Source organism: Silurus meridionalis, chromosome 3, assembly GCF_014805685.1.
Source record: "Silurus meridionalis isolate SWU-2019-XX chromosome 3, ASM1480568v1, whole genome shotgun sequence".
Taxonomy (NCBI): domain Eukaryota; kingdom Metazoa; phylum Chordata; class Actinopteri; order Siluriformes; family Siluridae; genus Silurus; species Silurus meridionalis.
Window position 1 is genome coordinate 4,304,709 of NC_060886.1, and position 22,083 is coordinate 4,326,791.

The following is a 22,083-nucleotide window of genomic DNA, read 5'->3' on the forward strand; positions in this document are numbered from 1 at the left end:
TACCTGGTTATTACAACAGCAGATGTGGACAACATGTCAAATGGGATGTTCAAAAAGCACAAAGAATCTTATTATCCTCAAACTTTGGTCCATCTATTAGGTTTATTTTAAAGTACAGCAATAAAAACAAGCGAAAACAAAAAGAAAAATGTGAATGAATAAATGGCTTTTATTTCTACACAATATTCTCACCCTTTCAGCTCTACAAAAGAGGCACTTGACCTTGCGGTGACCTTAGCGATGATCTGTTTGGCCTGTTGAGTTATTTGTGATCATTGTTCTTCGCTGTGCTGTAGAGAGCGGCGAGCTGCTTGGCTCTAATTGGAAGCGAGTGAGAGCGGAAGAGGGAGAAGAATGTCACCCAGGGGACGTGTGATTGCTGCACTTGATGCGTATTGAATGCGATAATTGAGAGTTTTTTCCTCTTTTTATTCGCAAGAAGGTTTACATTAAAGAGCAGCAGACGGGAGAGACCTCGTGACCTTAAACGCTGATTACCAGGCAATAACGCTGCACAGAAATGATGTAGAATTTACAAGCACACAATTTACAGCCGTGCTACTGTCTCTGATAGCGTTTCACACAGTGTAGGAAAGAAAAGGAACAGAAAGGGAAAAAAAATGGGATACACATGAAGGAAAGGAAAGGAAAGGAAAGGCAAGAAAGGAAAGAAAGGAAAGAAAAATGGGATACACATGAAGAAAAGGAAAGGAAAGGAAAGGAAAGGAAAGGAAAGGAAAGGAAAGGAAAGGAAAGGAAAGGAAAGGAAAGGAAAGGAAAGGAAAGGAAGGAAAGGAAAGGAAAGGAAGGAAAGGAAAGGAAAGGAAAGGAAAGGAAGGAAAGGAAAGGAAAGGAAAGGAAAGGAAAGGAAAGGAAAGGAAAGGAAGGAAAGGAAAGGAAAGGAAAGGAAAGGAAAGGAAAGGAAAGGAAAGGAAAGGAAAGGAAAGGAAAGGAAAGGAAAGGAAAGGAAGGAAAGGAAAGGAAAGGAAAGGAAAGGAAAGGAAAGGAAAGGAAGGAAAGGAAAGGAAGGAAAGGAAAGGAAAGGAAAGGAAAGAAAGGAAAGGAAAGGAAAGGAAAGGAAAGGAAAGGAAAGGAAAGGAAAGGAAAGGAAAGGAAAGGAAAGAAAGGAAAGGAAAGGAAAGGAAGTGGGAAAATTGGAAAATCTAGATATAAAAAAAAGAAAAGAAAACAGGATGCACATGAAGGAAATGATAGAAAAGAAAAGAAAGGAAAGGAAAGGACAAATGGGATACTTAAAAGAAAGGAAAAGTATAGCATTTGATGAAGAAAAAAGGAAAGGAAAGGAAAGGAAAAGAAAGGAAAGAAAAGAAAAGTGGGGAAAAATGGGATACACATGAAGAAAAAGGAAAGAAAAGAAAAGAAAAGTGGGGAAAAATGGGATACACATGAAGGAAAGGAAAGGAAAGGAAAGGAAAGGAAAGGAAAGAAAGGAAAGGAAAGGAAAGGAAAGGAAAGGAAAGGAAAGGAAAGGAAAGGAAAGGAAAGGAAAGGAAAGGAAAGGAAAGGAAAGGAAAGGAAAGGAAGGAAAAGGAAAGGAAAGGAAAGGAAAGGAAAGGAAAGGAAAGGAAAGGAAAGGAAAGGAAAGGAAAGGAAAGGAAAGAAAGGAAAGGAAAGGAAAGGAAAGGAAAGGAAAGGAAAGGAAAGAAAGGAAAGGAAAGGAAAGGAAAGGAAAGAAAGGAAAGGAAAGGAAAGGAAAGGAAAGGAAAGGAAAGGAAAGGAAAGGAAAGAAAGGAAAGGAAAGGAAAGGAAAGGAAAGAAAGGAAAGGAAAGGAAAGGAAAGGAAAGGAAAGGAAAGGAAAGGAAAGGAAAGGAAAGAAAGGAAAGAAAGGAAAGGAAAGGAAAGGAAAGGAAAGGAAAGGAAAGGAAAGGAAAGGAAAGGAAAGGAAAGGAAAGGAAAGAAAGGAAAGGAAAGGAAAGGAAGTGGGAAAATTGGAAAATCTAGATATAAAAAAAAGAAAAGAAAGGAATGAAAGGAAAATAGGATACACATGAAGGAAAGGAAAAGAAAAGAAAAGAAAAAGGAAAGGAAAGGAAAAGTAAACAATTAGGATATACATGAAATAAAAAGAAAAAAAGGAAAGAAAAGAAAGGAATGAAAGGAAAATAGGATACACATGAAGGAAAGGAAAGGAAAGGACAAATGGGATACTTAAAAGAAAGGAAAGGAAAGAAAAATAACAAATTGAAAAGAAAAGAAGGAAAGAAAAGAAAAGTGGGAAAAATGGGATACACATGAATTAAACAGAAAGAAAAGAAAAGAAATGAAAAGAAAAAAGAAAGAAAGGAAAAAGAAAGGAAAAGTAAAACGGATTTTTAAAATGAAAGGAAAGGAAAGGAAAGGAAAGGAAAGGAAAGGAAAGGAAAGGAAAGGAAAGGAAAGGAAAGGAAAGGAAAGGAAATGGGGAAAAACTGGAAAAAAAATGGAAAATTTAGAAATAAAAATAAAAATAATAAAATAAGGGAAAGTAAATAAATTAAAGGTGTATATGTGAGAGAGTTTTGTGTTGTTGTAAAGTGTGTGTCAGTGTCAGTGATTTTAAACAGTCATGTATTTACACACTCAGCAGCTGTGTGCTTTAGTTCAGTGTTTATTTGTGCATCTCATCACCTCTGAACATCTACAGAGCCTTTATCATCACTGCGTTTCTCAGCATGAACACAACAGACCACTGGAATGTTTGCATGAGTGAAGAGTGTGTCCTCGAGAAGCAGCAGCAGAAGCAGAGGAGAAGAATCTCCCAGCATGCAGTGCGCTGTGTGGATGTCAGTGAGCTGCTGAACACTTTGATCACCCTCAGTAGAACATGTTTAGAGATAACCTTCAGTGTCCAGCTCTGTAATGATTAAATCACGAGCTATTGCTTTCCTGTCGGGGTTATTGTTAAGCCTCGAGGCTCTGAAAGATCACCATCATGTTTTCTCTGAATGGAACCTCATCAGAGCAGCTGCGGAGTTTTTAACGCTTTTACAGCATCTCTTTTCTCCCTATCTGTCCTTCTGTGATCCAAAGGAAGAAGGTTATGAGTTATTTAGTAACAAAAGAGGTTTTAGGTTTTAGTTTTTGGGTAAATTTGAAGACAATGATGAAAAGATGGAATAGTTACACGAAACGCTGTCATTTTAAGAGAAATTCTGTTCTGAGTTTGTATTTATTGTTGTTAAAAAGGAAGAGAGGGATGAAAGGGAAATAAATAAAGTGAAAGGAAAGGAAAGGAAAGGAAAGGAAAGGAAAGGAAAGGAATAGATTGAAAATTGAGAGAAAGGAAATTAAAAGGATGGCAAATGATGTAAGATAAAGAAAAAGAAAAGAAAAGAAAAGAAAAGAAAAGAAAAGAAAAGAAAAGAAAAGAAAGGAAAATTATGGATTACTATTAAAGGACAGGACAGGAAAGGAAAATAAAGGAGGAAAGGAAAGAAAAGGAAGGAAAAGAAAAGAAAAGAAAGGAAGGAAGGAAGAGAAAGAAAAGGAAAGGAAAGGAAAGGAAAGGAAAAGAAAAGGAAAGGAAAAGAAAAGGAAAGGAAAAGAAAAGGAAAGGAAAGGAAAGGAAAGGAAAGGAAAGGAAAGGAAAGGAAAGGAAAGGAAAGGAAAGGAAAGGAAAGGAAAGGAAAGGAAAGGAAAAGAAAAGGAAAAGAAAAGGAAAGGAAAGGAAAGGAAAAGTATAGCATTTGATGAAGAAAAAGGGAAAAAGAATGTAAAATAAATATGAATATAAAACATGAAGGAAGCAGAAACAGATAAAACTGAGCGAAAAGGACATTGAAATGAAATTAATAAAGGAGGAAAAGAAGTGAGGGAAAATGAAATGAATGTTAAAGAAGACTTTAAATACTTCATTTTCCCGTCATTCCCGCTGGTTGGACTTGGTGTGAATGTCACTGCTCAGATTGTCTTTGTGAGCTTCGACTTTGAGTTGAGTGACAGGTTTGTTGGCATCGTTCAAAGCTCGGGAAATGACACAATAACACTGCTTCCTGTAGCACAATTAAATCAAGCCTTTGTTGGACTATTATCAAGCTTCTGCTAGCCTGTGGTCATGAACACGTCTCATCTGTTTCACCAGCTAATCTCCTTCTGGAGAGCGAGCGAATTCCAACTCGGTAAATAATGTTAATCTGACATAAGCTCTCTACCCCTTCTTTTTCTCCACAGAAGTGCGGATTAGCCCTCCCTCCCGAACAGTATTCAGATAATAATGTGCCATGTCGTCTTCTGGCTCAGACCTGAGACGTCTCATTGTTCCGCTGATTGGTTGGCGGAAAACAAATTAATTTCCCGGCATATTCAGCGACCCGTGTGCCTCTGTGTACTGGATGGTCTGTATTAGGGACAGGGAAAGCCCACGCCGTGTCTCGGATGATGAAATATTAAATTACAAACTTGTTAGCGTTGTTATCCAGGAACGGATTTGCAGCTGAAAAAAATACTTTCATTAGTTCTGTCCTTCTTCTTGCTTTTTTTTAATATTAAAAACAGGAAAATGAATCCTACTATAAATAGTGATGTCTATGGGATTTGTCTGGACTCCCAAAGAAATACAATAAAGTCAGAAAACTGAGAGAAATACCAATCCGAGGCTCAGACCAGGCTACGATGTTTTATTCTACAGAACAGAGCAGCTCTGAGCTCTTTGATGGCAATTATGTAACGAATAAAAGACTTCAATTCATTTTTATTTGTATCGCACTTTTAACAACGGGCATTATCCCGAAGCAGCATTATAATAAATAGATTACAATTATACACTTCAGCATTATTAATTAGTGCCTGTAAATTTATCCCTGATCAGAAAACCAGTGGCAACAATAGCTAACAAAAACTCCCAGAGAAACCTTGAGAGGAACCAGACTCCAAAGCTAACTTTATCTACGTTCATTTATTATAGATCCATCATGGTTGAGGTTGTTTACTGATGGACACTTGAGTACAAATTATTATTTACAGTCTCATGGATCTTCAAGTTGTTCATGTGGAAACTGTCAGAAGCAGTGAGTGGACAGAGGGACAGGATCACTGGTATCTTATCAGCATGTTTACCTCGACATAGAAAAAAGGTAGATAGAGAGAAAGAGAACGAGAGAGAGAGAGAGAGAAAGGGAAATGTATGTAATTTCATGTATGTAATATTCAGAGGATTATTTCGATTTCTGTGTGAGAAAAATGCTGTTCTAGTTGAAAATGGTAAACATGAAAGGGAATAAAAGGAATAAAAAGAATAAATATGTGTAAAGGAAATGAAAGGAAACTGTTGAAAATGGTGAAAGAGAATAAAAATTAAAAAGGAAGGAGAAATGAAAGGAAAGAAACGTAAATGGGAAGGAAAAGAAAGGAAAGTGTTGAAAATGGAGGAAAGAGAAAGAAAAGGAAGAAAAAGAAAAGGAATGGAAAGGAAAGTGTTGAAAATGGATGAAAGAGAAAGGAAAGGAAAAAAAAAAAAAAATTAAAAGAATGGAAAGGAAACAAAAGGAAAGGAAACAAAAAGAAAATAAAAGGAAAGAAACGAAAGAAGAAGAAAGTGTTAAAATGGATGAAAGAGAAAGGAAAAGAAGAAAAGAAAAGAAAAGGAATGGAAAGGAAAGTGTTGAAAATGGAGGAAAGAGAAAGGAAAGGAAAAAAGAAAATAATTTAAAAACAGGAAAGGAAAGGAAAGGAAAAAAGAAAAATGAAAGAAAAGAAAATGAAAGAAGAAGAAAGTGTTAAAATGGATGAAAGAGAAAGAAAAGAAGAAAAGAACAACAAACAAAACAGGAAAGGAAAGGAAAATGTTGAAAATTTAGAAAAGAGAAAGGAAAGGAAAAAAGAAAAGAATAGAATAAAAAGGAAAGGAAAGGAAAGAAAAGATAAGGAAAATGTTGAAAATTAAAAAAAGACAAAAAAGGGGAAAAGAAGGGAAAAACAATAAGAAAATCATAAAAAAAGAAGAAAAAAGAAAAATGAAAGAGTGTTTATTAGCAGGAAAGGGGAAGGAAAAAAAAAATAATGGAATGGAAGGAAATGAAAGAGAACTGTAAAGAAATCTTTGCTCACACTAATCACTCACTGCATTTGCTCTGTTCATTTTCCTCTTGTAGAAATCCTGCACGGAGGTGTGTACGTTGACCAGAATAAGTTGCTCTGCCATGCCGACACCATCCACTGGCAGGACATCGTGAAGAACGCTCGGCCCGATCACCTGGTGGTGCCATCGAACAGCAGCAACTCTTGTGAGGACCATAAGCCTTACTTTTTTTATAGATCCAGAGGGAGAAGGTTGGATATGTGTTCTTCTAAATGTTCTTATTGTTCTTAAAGTCGCCTACAGCATAATAATGGCAAAACTCTCGTTATGTTACAATCAATACACGGCCCGCTACAAGAATATCTAAGCAACATGCATGTACATATTTGCATTTTTCAGAAAATCACATAGATTTTATATATATATATATATATATATATATATATATATATATATATATATATATATATGTATATATAAACATGTTTAATCATATTTCAAGATTTTGGAGTTTTGGATTGTTTTGTTTCCACAAATTGTTATGAAAACCACATCGTTTTACTAATCCATTAAAAGATATCTCAAGTTTTCTATGGACACACGGTGCCTGTGAAACGTTCGAAAACATCGTGTTTTATGGTTTTTCTGAGAAGCATGTTCCCTTTGTTTCTATTCTACAAACTCGGATGTTAATGTAACACTATAGAGATTTTCTTCGACCAAAGAAATCTATAAATGTCCAGATATTCCACTGTATTCTCATTGAAAAAAAATCCTCTCTTAGCATGAAAAACACTTCATTTCTCCAAACGTTCAGCTGAAATACTTTGTCAGTCCTCCTGTAAAACTTGCCAAAGATGTTCTTCACTTCACTTAATTGTGATCCAGTTCAATTCAATTCAGTTCAATTCGATTTCCCACATTATTTGTGTAGAGCTGCTTTGAAACAATGTTCATTCTTAAAAGCGCAATACAAATGAAAATGAATTGAATCAAATCTTCTGCACTAGTTGAAGATTTCTTTTTTGTGCTCCAGTTCATCCCAGAGCAGTTCAATAGGATTTAGGTGTGGTGACTGGGCAGGTCGTTCCATGATAGATAACCGTCCAGACTTTGCATTCTAAAGTCTGTTCCAGTCCAGACAGAACTTCTTGGTGCTGATGTAAGGAATGGGAGGGATGTTGGTTCAGGATTCTTTTCACTTTCCGGAATAAGTCTCCAACCTTCCTTGCAACCCCAAACCATTAAGCTTCCACCTCCATGTTTGACTGTGGGGGTGAGACAGTCTGCTTACATCTCTCCTGTGTTCTGTCTTACACAAGTTCTTGAGTTAGAGGCAAAAATGTCCAATTTGGACTCTTTTTTGCTTTTTATTTCGTTTGTTGCATAGAAAACAATGGAACATGCATGTGTCTTTAAAATGATAAAACTCTAGATGTTTCCACACTTTTGACAGGTGCTGTATTTCTCAGGTGTGTGCAGCAATTATATTTTGAGTTACAATAGAAAAAGTGAATGCAGCAGATGTGTGTTTTCTGTCATTCACGGCATTTCGCTTTTATTGAGACTGGAAACAAATAAAAGTCTTGTTGCAGGTTTGAATGAAGTTTTTTCTCTTCTCTGTATGAACATATATGATAAACTGGTCCCAGTTGAAGTTCGTAGGGTTTAAAATTCACCTGAAGATATAATCTGAGCTTGATACGATTTTGCTGAAGAGTATAAATCTTATGAAGTGCTGCATCATTGCTCGGCGTGAAAATAAGAACTAATTATCCTCCGATCGCAGCTTGTAATGATGAAGAGTGAAGAGGTATTAAGAATGGTGAGGTCTGACTCTTTGGTGTGGGCTTTAATGAGCAGCAATAGCTCACTTCTTGCGTTATTTCAATGTAGTAAACATTTTAATGACCGACCCGAGCGAGATGATTTCTCTGAATCGTCTGCTGTTATTGGATTGGCCCAGTGTTACCTTTATACATCAGAGAGTATCGGTCCGGGGCGTCTTCTGAACCGGCTGTCGGTCCGTGTTCAGTGCACCTGCTGCTTTTTTCGATCGCTTTGATCTGACTTTTCCCTGATGGCAAAGAGCACGACTCAGCTAGCACGTAATCCGCCATGGAAGCGCAATCTTCTGTATTTTTTCTTCTACTTCAGATCTAAAAACCATGACTAGAAATAAGTGTAGCTCTTTCATCAATGTCGGATGTAACACGCTTTGTTTTGATTGCTCTTTTCGGATTCTTAGTTGGAGTTAAAAGCTAATGATGACCCCCATGTAAATATAAGATACAAGATTTAAGAGTTTTATCATATGCACAGGAAACAATGTTACACCATTTGGTGAAATTCGTCGGACGGTCCTGCATTTCACATCCAGGTCTTCAGTGGTGTTCTACCTGAATCCATCCATCTCTTAATACTATAATGATAATACAACGACTGTAGAAAGCGTCCATATTTTAGAGAAACGCAGTATAACAAAGGGCTGCATCACAGACAGGAATCTCATTGCGGAGATCCAGAACAAATTGCAGAAGGTGCTTGACAGGCTTTGAAAATGAAGACTTCCAGGACGCAATCCAGAAGGGGCAGGATCACTGGGACTATATTTGAAGGTGATTTATGTAAACGTAAAAGTCGTCTCGTAGCTTTTTGATACCACCTCATACAATTACCGAAAGAGAGACTTAGAAAACTTCATCAAAGCTTTTGAAGCTTTGAATGAGTACAGAGAAGGCTAGGAAAAAGAAAACGCTCTTTCCCAAGACACGGAAAGTCTCAGTGAGAGAGAATAAGGAGTCTAACATTGGTGTAATTACTCTTAAGTGAAGTGGTCCAGGGACAGAGTTTGACACTTCACCGCTCACTAATCTCCCACTGTAATTACCCGCATGTCAATTAAAGCCAGTAAAGCACCAAAAACATGGCGGGGGAGAGGGAGAAAATTGAGATTGCAACACTGGCTTTCGTGCTCCAGTGCAGTCAGAGGAAGCCAACATCTCTGCTGAGTCAATCAAAAAGAGCTTAGCGTCTGCCCGAGCTATCGGTGCCTCCTCCATCCCACCTGCACAGTGTCACCAAAAAGGGAATCTGCCCGTCTTTCTTCTCGAAATCCCCAGATCAACATTCTGAGCAGCTCTTACTGTCAATGGGGTGAGTAGAAGTGTTCAAAAGAGCCCCTCTGAGTGGCGTGTCCTGTTCTAGAGCAGGTTTTCTTCGCTGGTCGCTAATTAAGATTGGTTCGATGCTTACTGCGAATGCGCAGAGGAGTTTTTCCGCCAGCTTGCAGAGGAGGAACGAGGTCATATCGCACACAGATTGCACTCGTATAGGATGATGGTTATGGACATGGTGGACTGTAGTGTATGTCTGTGATGCATGAAGTTGTAGCACAAGGGCTTCTGAAATACCTTATTAGTGCATCTGTGAGTGGCAAGAAAATAATAAAGCAGATAAAACAGATGGGAGGAAGAAATAACGGAGAGAAAACGAAGAGAAAGGAGGGTGGAAAGAAAAAAGAAAAGAAGGAAGGAAAGAGAGAAAAGAGGGTAAGGAAACAGGGAAGGGTGGGAAGAAAGGAATTAGAGAAGGAAGGAAGAAAGGAAAGAAGGAAGGAAGGAAGGATTGTAGAAAGGAAGGAAGGAAGGAAGGAAGGAAGGAAGGAAGGAAGGAAGGAAAGGGTGGAAAGGAAGGAAGTAGACTAAGAAAGAGAAAAGAAGGTAGGAAGGAAGGAGGAAACGAAGGAAAGTGAAAAGAAAGTGAAACTGGAGGAAGAAAGTAAAGAGCAGGAGAAGGAAGGGAGAAAAAATACCTAAAGAAAATTTGAGAGGATGGAAGGAATAAAAGAAGGAAGTAAGGAAAGAGAAAATAGGGTGGGAAGGAAAAAAGAGGTGGAAATAAAAAAATAAAGAAAATCAGGTGGGAAAGAAGAAACAAACAAATAAAGAAAATCTATGTCCAGAATATTAAAAGTATAATCAGAGATTCTACAATTCCACTGCTGTACTGTCAGGGAACCACTGGCCACGCCCCCACACCCCCCTCAGCACTCAGCACACTCGCAGCGCCTTGCCTTCATACTGATCACCTTCAACTGTCTCCAATTATTACCCTCTATTTATAAAGCCCCCGTTCACACTCACTCACCGTCCGATCTACGGTTTATTCTGGCGATCATCCCTGGACTACCTGTGTTTCCGAATATTTCCGGTTTCTGGTACATGCTGCTTCCTAGCTTCTGTTTGTTCCCAAGACTTCTAAATGCTTACTTTACGTCTCTTACACACCACAGTGTGCAATATACAACCGGCTTACTGGTGGCGCTATTTTGTATTTTGTGTATTTGTCTTACACTGTCCTGTGTTGTCTTACACTGTCCTGCTTTGTCTTGCACTGTCTTGCGTTGTCTTTGCACTGTCCTGTGTTGTCTTGCACTGTCTTGCATTGTCTTACACTGTCTTGTGTTGTCTTTGCACTGTCCTGTGTTGTCTTACACTGTCTTGTGTTGTCTTTGCACTGTCCTGTGTTGTCTTGCACTGTCTTGCGTTGTCTTACACTGTCTTGTGTTGTCTTTGCACTGTCCTGCATTATCTTGCACTGTCCTGTGTTGTCTTTGCACTGTCCTGTGTTGTCTTTGCACTGTCCTGTGTTGTCCTGTTCGTTTTCTGGTTTCCGACTCTTGATCATAGCGTGACATGTACCTTCCATTCTCCATAATTCCATACCTGTATTGATAGCTGAAGTGGGTGTGGCCACAAACATCCCTTGTTCTTTACTGATCTGATGGATATTATGGATACATGAAGTCATTGAAAGTGACTCTAATTAACTTGTGTTATTTATTTGTTTCAGGTCAGAGATGCCACAGGGCCTGTAATGGCCGCTGCTGGGGTCCTAAAGAAAGCCAGTGTCAGAGCTGTAAGTCTCACATTAAACATCATAACATCATTACATTGTGTGTGTGTGTGTGTGTGTGTGTGTGTGTGTGTGTGTGTAACTCACATCGTAATTTGACAAAAAATCTAAATAGATGTTCATGTTTATTTATTTTCTTATCGTAAAAATGACCAGCGTGATGAAGCGAGGGGTCTGTAGCAAGAAGACTTCAGTGTCCATTAAACCCATGAAGACAGAATATTTCTAAAAGTTCACTTTGCTGTGAAGATCGAAGCATCAGCTTATCTAGAAAATCTCTATTTCAAGGAATGAAAGATGGAGAGGGTGTAAAAGAAAGAAAGGAGAAGAAAAGAAACTTGGGAATGAAAGAAGGAATGAATAGGGTTGAAAGGGAAGGAGGAAGGAAGGAGAGAAGAAAAGAAGGAAAGGAATAATAAAATAATTAAATAAAGGAATAGAGAAGATAGTGGGAAGGAAGGAAGGAAGGAAGGAAGGAAGGAAGGAAGGAAGGAAGGAAGGAAGGAAGGAAGCAGGAAAGAAAAGAAGGAAGGAATCATGAATAGTGTGGGGAAAAAGAGCATGAAAAGGAAGTAAGGAATAGAGAAGAGAGTGGGAAAGAAGGAAGGAAAGAAGTAAAAAGGAAAGGATGAAAAAGAGGAAGGTAGAAATAGAGAAGAGAGTGGGAAATAAGGAGGAAAGAAGTAAAAAGGAAAGGATGAAGAAAAGGAAGGAAGGAATAGAGAAGAGGGTGGGAAGGAAAGATTAAAGGAAGGAAGGAAGGAAGGAAGGAAGGAAGGAAGGAAGAAATGAAAGAAGTAAAAATGTAAAGGAGGAACAAAAGGAAGGAAGGAATAGGGAAGAGGGTGGGAAGGAAGGAAGGAAGGAAGGAAAGAAAAGGAAGGAGGAAAGGAATAAATAAAGAAATAGAAAGAAGGGTGGGAAGGAGGAAGAAAAGGAGGAAGGAAAGAAGCAAAAAGGAAAGGAATAAGAAAAGGAGGAAGGAATAGAAGAGGGTGGGAAGGAAGGAAGGAAGGAAGGAAGGAAGGAAGGAAGGAAGGAAGGAAGAACAGAAGCAAGGAAGAACAGAAGGAAGGAAGGAAGGAAGGAAGGAAGGAAGGAAGGAAGGAAGGAAGGAAGGAAGGAAGAACAGAAGCAAGGAAGAACAAAAGGAAGGAAGGAAGGAAGGAAGAACAGAAGGAAGGATGGATGGATGGAATAGGAATAAATGGTGTAATGTGTTTAGAGAACTCTTCATTTTCTAATTAGCATTTTTTGGAATCAGTTAGAGTTCAGTGGGAGAATGGGAGCATCAGCTTTTCTCCCTGATGTTTGTTTCCTCACTTGGTTTGAATATCAGTGGTGTAATAAGGCACTGCTGTGTTGCTCATCACCGCGCTGCTTTCGTTCCATTAAAATCCCAGCAATCGATGGTGTGATATGTAAGAAGTGGCAGCTATGGAGCAAAGTGTTCACGCTCGGGTTTCAGGATTATAAAAAACACACAACACCGCACTTCTTTCCTCTATCAAAACTGAGTGTGAAAACTGAGCCACAAGAACTCAAACTTCAACAAACTGTTCACGAGGGTCCGGAGAAGTTTTTTGTTTCTAAAACCTGCCCTAATTAATCAACCCGTCCTGTCTACATTCTCTACGTCTCTTGTCTTTCTTTTACAGATGTCTCTTTCATTTCACGCTGTGCTTTCCTCCATCTGGAAATGTTCATTTCCTCAGTGTAGCTATCATTTTCCACCTGACACCTTCTCTCTCTCTTTTTCTCTGTCTTCTGCCCGGTTGTGCTTTTAGTTCTGTTGTGGGTCTCGAGCAGCTTTCAGAGAGCTGTGTTACTGTAATTTTGTCAATCGCACCAGACGGCTGCCTTAGGAACACAGTAGTTTGGTGGTATTTTTCTTTCTTTTTAGTTTTTCTTTGTTTTGTTTTTTTTCTTTGCACAGACAGGTTACCATCACTCCGTCTCATCTCAGCTGCTGCTACATTACAATATATTGTGTAGTCTGTCTGTCTGTCTGTCTGTCTGTCCGTCCTTGTCAGTATTTAGCAGCACACTGATATAAAGCACACATTTGGGTCTAAACTGCAACAGTAAGATGGGTTTCAAATGCTTAAATATACAAAAAGATGTTATTACTAAACACAGATAGATAGATAGATAGATAGATAGATAGATAGATAGATAGATAGATAGATAGATAGATAGATAGATAGATAGATAGATAGATAGATAGATAGATAAATGGATGGATGTAATGTCAACATAATGTCTAGATGAATTTACTGAAGTACCATAGAGGCTGCGGGAATGCTTCCAAAATCCGTGGAGTTCTGGGGGACCACTGTATTGCATTAATTTGATTTATTCCATTTTATTTTTTTATAATATGATTATAAAAGATTATTTTATATATTATTTATCCAAGCAGGCATATATATATATATATATATATATATATATATATATATATATATATATATATATATATATATTTTTTATGTAAACTGTTCAAATTTTGATGATCACAAATGTAAATATTAATAATAATAATAATAATAATAATATATATATATATATATATATATATATATATATATATATATATATATATATATATATATACAGGGAGTGCAGAATTATTAGGCAAGTTGTATTTTGAGGATTAATTTTATTTGAGGATTTAATTTGAACAACAACCATGTTCTCAATGAACACAAAAACTCATTAATATCAAAGCTGAATATTTTTGGAAGTAGTTTTAGTTTTAGCTATTTTAGGGGATATCTGTGTGTGCAGGTGACTATTACTGTGCATAATTATTAGGCAACAACAAAAACAAATTCATACCCATTTCAATTATTTATTTTTACCAGTGAAACCAATATAACATCTCAACATTCACAAATATACATTTCTGACATTCAAAACCAAACAAAAACAAATCAGTGACCAATATAGCCACCTTTCTTTGCAAGGACACTCAAAAGCCTGCCATCCATGGATTCTGTCAGTGTTTTGATCTGTTCACCATCAACATTGCGTGCAGCAGCAACCACAGCCTCCCAGACACTGTTCAGAGGTGTACTGTTTTCCCTCCTTGTAAATCGCACATTTGATGATGGACCACAGGTTCTCAATGGGGTTCAGATCAGGTGAACAAGGAGGCCATATCATTAGATTTTCTTCTTTTATACCCTTTCTTGCCAGCCACGCTGTGGAGTACTTGGGCGTGTGTGATGGAGCATTGTCCTGCATGAAAATCATGTTTTCTTGAAGGATGCAGACTTCTTCCTGTACCACTGCTTGAAGAAGGTGTCTTCCAGAAACTGGCAGTAGGACTGGGAGTTCAGCTTGACTCCATCCTCAACCCGAAAAGGCCCCACAAGCTCATCTTTGATGATACCAGCCCAAACCAGTACTCCACCTCCACCTTGCTGGCGTCTGAGTCGGACTGGAGCTCTCTGCCCTTTACCAATCCAGCCACGGGCCCATCCATCTGGCCCATCAAGACTCACTCTCATTTCATCAGTCCATAAAACCTTAGAAAAATCAGTCTTGAGATATTTCTTGGCCCAGTCTTGACGTTTCAGCTTGTGTGTCTTGTTCAGTGGTGGTCGACTTTCTGCCTTTCTTACCTTGGCCATGTCTCTGAGTATTGCACACCTTGTGCTTTTGGGCACTCAGTGATGTTGCAGCTCTGAAATATGGCCAAACTGGTGGCAAGTGGCATCTTGGCAGCTGCACGCTTGACTTTTCTCAGTTCACGGGCAGTTATTTTGCGCCTTGGTTTTCCACACGCTTCTTGCGACCCTGTCGACTATTTTGAATGAAACGCTTGATTGTTCGATGATCACGCTTCAGAAGCTTGGCTATTTTAAGACTGCTGCATCCCTCTGCAATATATCTCACTATTTTTGACTTTTCTGAGCCTGTCAAGTCCTTCTTTTGACCCATTTTGCCAAAGGAAAGGAAGTTGCCTAATAATTATGCACACCTGATATAGGGTGTTGATGTCATTAGACCACACCCCTTCTCATTACAGAGATGCACATCACCTAATATGCTTAATTGGTAGTAGGCTTTCCAGCCTATACAGCTTGGAGTAAGACAACATGCATAACGAGGATGATGTGGTCAAAATACTCATTTGCCTAATAATTCTGCACTCCCTGTATATACACACACACATGCTCACACATCGGAGGGTCACAGGGATTATCTGTACGTGAGCATGCATGCATACTGTATAATCAGGAGGGTCTGAAAAATATTCAGATAGATATGTGAAATAAACAGCTGAAATGCCTGATAGGGTTGCATGCAGTTCTCTGTAAAAAAGATTTTGATCTGATTATTAAATACATGCATCATATCGATTAAACTCACTGCTAATATGTTTCTGATAAATTTATGGTCCAAGAGGTTTATTATTTAGCACATTAAAGACACAAAATCAGTGATATTTTAGTAAAAGCAGCTTAACTTGTATGCTGTTATAATAATCTCCACTCTACAGGAAAGATGTTTTACTAGATTTTTGAGGAGATTTTGAAGAGCCTCATTCAGCCACAAGGGTGTTCAAGTGATGTACTGATGTAGGTGAGAAGGTGAGGAGGTCTGGGGTGCAGTCAGTGTTCATATTCATCCCAAAGGTGTTCAATAGGGTTGGAGCTCTATAGCAGGAGATCTTTCACTCTAACCCATGTACAGCAGATCTTTATGGAGCTGGCTTTGTGCACATTGTCATGCTGGAAGAAGTTTAGGTCTCCTTATTAAAGTGAAGAAAAATTTAAAGAAACTGCATCCAAAGACAACAAGTACAATTGTTTAGGATGTATAGAAAACCACCTATGACTGGAAATGTCAGGTGACCCATATGTCCATATTGTGTATTTAGTTTTCTAAGTTAAGTTTTAGAAGTTAAGCTGCTTTTCTCTCTCTCTCTCTCTCTCTCTCTCTCTCTCTCTCTCTCTCTTTCTCTTTCTCAGTGACTAAGACTGTGTGTGCTGAGCAGTGTGATGGTCGTTGCTTTGGTCCATACGTCAGTGATTGCTGCCATAAGGAATGTGCAGGAGGCTGCTCAGGTCCCAAAAACACAGACTGCTTTGTATGTACACACACACACACACACACACACACACACACACACACATATATATATATATATATATATATATATATATATATATATATATATATATATATATATAGACATAGACATACTGTATATACTGTATAATTACAAAATGTTGTGCCTGTTTGAGTGTTGAAAATGTCTACTTTGTATTCCAGGCCTGCACTAACTTTAATGACAGCGGGGCATGTGTGACACAGTGTCCTCAGCCCTTAGTCTACAACCCTACAATCTTTCAAATGGAACAAAATGCTCAGGCCAAGTACACATACGGGGCCTTCTGCGTCAAGAAGTGCCCACGTAAGACCACCGCACACACACACACACACACACACACACACACACACACACACACACACACACACACACACACTAGCCTCATCCAGCAATTCTGTGTGTATATTGCATCTGTTACATGTGATATATATACAAATACATTTGGTGTATGCGTTTAGACTTTCTGTCTTTGTTTTGGCAGCATGGGATTTGAACCGATGTCCTTTAGATCAGAAGTCTAATATCTTAACCACTGATCCACAATGTCACCTGTTAGAATTACTCATGTATAATCCTTAATTTCTGCTAAATGCTAGAACTCCTCTATATCGTGACACTCCTGTATCCTTCACCACACAGTGCTGTTTGTTTACATCTGGCTGTTTTAAATCACACACTTCCTGTGTGGGTGGTGTTTTAAGGTAAAGTCATGAATAGAGTGAGGTGTGAAACTGAGATGGAGAAACAGGAGGCATGTTCTGCTCCTGGCTGGCTCTCCGCATCACAGCGATCGTCCTGTGATGAAGGGCTTTAGTGTGGCGCGAGTCGATCTCCTGTAGCTGACTCACCGTGGCTTGCTGCACGGCTGCTGGTGTTTATCCGTCTGTCCCGCTGATGTGCCACGCAGCTCTCACTGTCAGGATCTGTCTAGAAATGTACTGGAGACACATGAGAACACTGTGGGAGGAGAATTGATCGCAGTTTATAGGGATTAAAGAGCATTCGTGTGGTTCGGTAAAAAGGTTCTGCTCGCTGTTATTTATTCATTTATTTTTCATGTGGTGTATGTGACTAGACTTTCTGTCATTGTTCTGCCAGATAACTTTGTGGTGGATCACAACTCTTGTGTCCGGGCGTGTCCCAGCAACAAGATGGAAGTGGAAAAAAACAAGACAAAAATGTGCATTCCCTGCACTGACATATGCCCCAAAGGTACCACACCTATATCACACCACCTTCAGTACTGTCCATTTAAAATCTACCCCAAAGGTACTTACACCTAGAACATACTATCCTACCATCTTTTCAATTTAAAATATCCCCCAAAATTATATACTTACAATGATTAACCATTCTACCATCCTGTTAGTTTAAAATCTGCCCCAAAGGTTCCTATTCACATCTGAAACACACAATCCTACTATCATATTTATTTGTCTGAAGGTTTCATTTCAAATCTGCCCCAAAAGTATCTACTTACACCTAGAACACAGTATCCTACCATCCTGTTCATTTAAAATCTGCCTCAAAGGTAACTACTTACAAATATAACACACTGTCCTGCCATCCTGTTTATTGGAAATCTGCCCCAAATGTATCTAATTATAACACTATTCTAACATCTTGATCATTTAAAATCTGCCCCATGGGTATCTATTTAAATCTATAACACTACCCTACCACCCTGTGCATTTAAAGTCTGCCCCAAAGGGTAACTATGTACATCTAAAAGACACCATCCTACAATCCTGTTAAATAATTTTTTTATCAAGGTAGTTACTCACTCCTATAACACACTATCCTTCAATTCTGTTTGTATAAAATCTGCTCCAAAGGTACCTACTCACATCTATAGCACACTATCCTACCATCTAATTTATTTAAAATCTGCCCCAAAGGTGTCTAATTGCATAACACTACCCTTTCATCCTGCTTATTTAAAATCTGCCCTATAGGGTAATTACTTACTTTTAGAACACACTACCCTACTATTCTGTTCATAACGAACGTAGCCCAAAGTTACCTACTTGCATCTATTACACTATTCTACCATCATGTTAATTAAAAATCTGCCCCAAAGGTACTTATGTATGGCTAGAACAAAATCCTACTATCCTGTTTATTTAAAATCTGCCCCAAAGGTACCTACTTACATCTAGAACACAGTATCCTACCATCCTGTACATTTCATATCTGCCCCAAAGGTACTTACACCTATAGCACACTATCCTACCATCTAATTTATTTAAAATCTGCCCCAAAGGTGTCTAATTGCATAACACTACCCTTTCATCCTGCTTATTTAAAATCTGCCCTATAGGGTAATTACTTACTTTTAGAACACACTACCCTACTATTCTGTTCATAACGAACGTAGCCCAAAGTTACCTACTTGCATCTATTACACTATTCTACCATCCTGTTAATTAAAAATCTGCCCCAAAGGTACTTATGTATGGCTAGAACAAAATCCTACTATCCTGTTTATTTAAAATCTGCCCCAAAGGTACCTACTTACATCTAGAACACAGTATCCCACAACCCTGGTGATTTAAAATCTGCCTCAAAGGTGACTTATACCTATAACAGTATCCTCCCATCCTATTTATTTAAAAAAAAAACTTACCTAAAGGTACATTCGCACAACTCTGACACACTATTCTACATCTTGTTCATTTCAAACCTACCATAAAAAAGGTACCTACTTACACCTTGAACACAGTATCCTACCGTCCTGTTCATTTCAATTATGCCCCAAAGGTACCTACTTGCACCTAGAACATTATATCCAACCATCCTGTACATTTCATATCTGCCCCAAAGGTATCTACTTACACCTAGAACACAGTATCCTACCGTCCTGTACATTTCAGATCTTCCCCAAAGGTACCTACTTACACCTAGAACACAGTATCCTACCATCCTGTACATTTCAAATCTACCCCAAAGGTACCTAATTGCACATATAAGATGTTAATTACTTATAGTGATAATGACTGAGTCTTTCATTTGACAGATAATTTGAATAGCTTTTTGCCCAAAAGCTCTGCTTCGGCTGTTCCTCTTTTAAATGTTGCTCTATGTGTTTGTGTGTGTGTGTGTGTGTGTGTGTGTGTGTGTGTGTGTGTGTGTGCATCTTGCAGCATGTGACGGAATCGGGACAGCGAGTCTGCAGACGGCTCAGACAGTCGACTCCAGCAACATCGACAGGTTTATTAACTGCACTAAGATCAATGGCAACCTGGTGTTCTTCATCACAGGAATCAAAGGGTGAGAGCTATTCCCTAAGCGTCGCAGATTAGCACCATTTAAATCCATAACGCTAATCGCAAAACACCATCACAGTGCGGATCAACACGGATTACAGAGTAAGCGACCTGTCAGAATCAGATAAAAATTGGAAACTGAAATGAACAGCTTTCAACTCGTATCGTTTAGTGTTTAATAATAAACCTTAAATCCCTATTGTAGCAAAAAACTGCATATCGTCAGCCTAGCTATAAACTCAACACCTGTGTGCTGCGCCTGATGCTTGATAAAATTCACGTAGATTTTGGATCGAGACTTTCTTTCTCTCACCTGTACTAATAAATTAGTAAGTGTGACCCACTTACAATCTTTCTATAAAGCTGAAGAACTTTTTTTTTCCAAATAAGTTTCCAGATAATGTCGTCAATATAAAAAGAATACTTTCATACCTTTGCTGAGCCGGAATCAGTGTGAAATTGTTTCTATTAGTTTGGTCGGTTAGTTTGGTTTCACACAACACAATTTATTGTCTCCAAAGTGACCATTTTGCTAATGTAGACACAAACATAGACACACAAACACAAACTACATTTTAATCTGCTCCTAAAAACTGGCCCCAAAGGAATGTACACACACACGTACACCTGAAACACACTGTATAAATGCAGATGTACAACAGTCCATTTAACAAAAAAAGGCACCAACATACTATCCTACCATCCTGTTTATTTTAGGTGTGCATTAAAGGTATCTACTCACACCAACATACTGTTCTACCATCCTGTTTGTTTTAAATCTGCCCTAAAGGTAACTTTTCACACCAACATACAGTATTATGCTTTCATCCTGCCCACAAGGTGCCTATTCATGCCAATTACACACAGTCTTACCACCCAGTTCATTTAAAAAAATTTCAAAACAACCTACCCACGCCTATTACACACTATCATTCCATTCCACTATCCATCATTCCTCTTCATTTAAAATCTGCACCAAAGTTACCTGTCCACACAAATGACTCGTTTTCCTACTATCCAGTTCGTTTAAAATCTGCCCCAAAGGCACCTGTCCACACAACACACTATTCTTCCATCTTGTTTATTTAAAAATTACCCAAAGGTAGCTCTCCATGCCGATTACACACTGTTTCACCATCCTGTTCATTCCGTTAATCTATGCAACAAATCTCACTGGTTCATTGGAAGAAAGACAGACAGGCAAGAGTTCACCAAGCAGAGCTTTCTTTATATTACTTTGTTCTGCCAGAGTGTGGGTGAACCCGGCGCTAAAACTGGAAAGGAAAGCCCCCCACCCAGACTCCAGACACCTTTCCTCAGCATCTACCCGAACCCACTCTCGGATCGGCATGCCTTTCCTTGGCGCCAGCCCGAGCCCCTTCGCGGACCAGCACGCCTTCTTCTAAACATCTGCCTCAGCACAGTCTCAGCTCGCATGCCTTTCTCTCGGCATCCGCCCATGCCCAGTCCCTGATAAAAGACCCTTTCCTCCTCTTTATTGCTGTCGCTGGACTGAAACACAGCACACTGATTAGTCTCATCAGCTACAGGTGTAAACTACCGCTTGTTTCATCCAACTCATTTCGTCCGACTCCCCTCGTGAACCGCTGCTACAAACTGCCCCAAAGGTACAAGGGACAAAAAAATAATAAAAACCTTTGTTTTGTGAATTTTGTGGACAGAAGGTCATGGACACCTGACTATCAAATTTATTTGTGCTGTTGGAACATGCCATACCACAGTTAGTCCCCATTTGTTGTTATAATAACCTCCACACTTCTGGGAAGATGTTCCACTAGATTTTGCAGTGTGCTATTGGAGATATAGTGCTTTTTTTCCAGAGCTCTTTAGCAGGAGATCTTCCACTCCAACCCATGTAAAGCAGATGTTAATGAAGCTGGTTTTGTGCACAGGGGTGTTATCATGCTGGAACAGGTTGGGGTCTCCTAGTTCAACTGAATAGAAATGTTCTGGATGCTACTACATCCAGGTCTCCTATACAAATGTGTCCCACACATGGCTGGAAATGTCAGTTGCAATAATACTTTAATCCATATAATGTATTCGAACTAGAAATCAACCTATGCTGCTAGAATTTGCTACTTTAACTGTGAAACTAATGAAAACTGATGTAAATCATGTAAGATGTGGCCTAGGCGGTCTAGAACGAGAAGCTGTCATGTCACGGAAGTGAAAAAAGCACAGCGATGTGCACAGCGAAAAGAAATAAAAGGATGTGTTGACACGTTATCAGCTGCGCCTGACCCGAAAGTGCAGGAGCTGCTTTTAACACTGATGCTTAACACCAGCTGCGGGTTCATATGGTCTCTCAGGACAATCTCACTTACTTTAGATACGCTTTACTTCTCTTTCTCTCTCCCATTTTTTCCAGCATTTTACTTTCCCATGCCCTCCTGTCAGAATTATTCTTTTTATTGGCCCCGGTGATACAGCCTTATGAGGAATTTTGCCTCGGCAGTTGCTGATTTTACAAGACGTACAATAAAATTGACGTCACTTCTTTATTAAAATACATAAACACACCAAGCCGCTAGTTTATTAGTTTTTTCCTGCCTCATTGGCCATTTTATCAGCTGCAATATCCTGGAGATATACATTAGCTATGCATAATGTACTGGCCCCAACCTTCAAATCAACCTGCCAATAAAGCAACATGAAATCAACAAGGGTCATTGTTTAAGTGGTGGATTCTATGGCAGTGAATTTCTGCCTGAAGTATTAAATGTCAGTATTCAAA

General features: G+C 38.8%; 1 protein-coding gene across 1 annotated transcript in view; it reads left to right on the forward strand.

Annotated features, from left to right (window-relative positions):
- Positions 1-22,083, forward strand: part of LOC124383122 (receptor tyrosine-protein kinase erbB-4-like) — a 415,468-nt gene that overhangs the window by 276,268 nt on the left and 117,117 nt on the right. The window contains exons 4-9 of the mRNA XM_046845511.1: positions 6,091-6,222; positions 10,872-10,937; positions 15,917-16,035; positions 16,221-16,362; positions 17,158-17,271; positions 19,203-19,329. Coding sequence (XP_046701467.1) covers positions 6,091-6,222; positions 10,872-10,937; positions 15,917-16,035; positions 16,221-16,362; positions 17,158-17,271; positions 19,203-19,329 — 700 coding nt within the window. The remainder of the gene's footprint in view (positions 1-6,090; positions 6,223-10,871; positions 10,938-15,916; positions 16,036-16,220; positions 16,363-17,157; positions 17,272-19,202; positions 19,330-22,083) is intronic.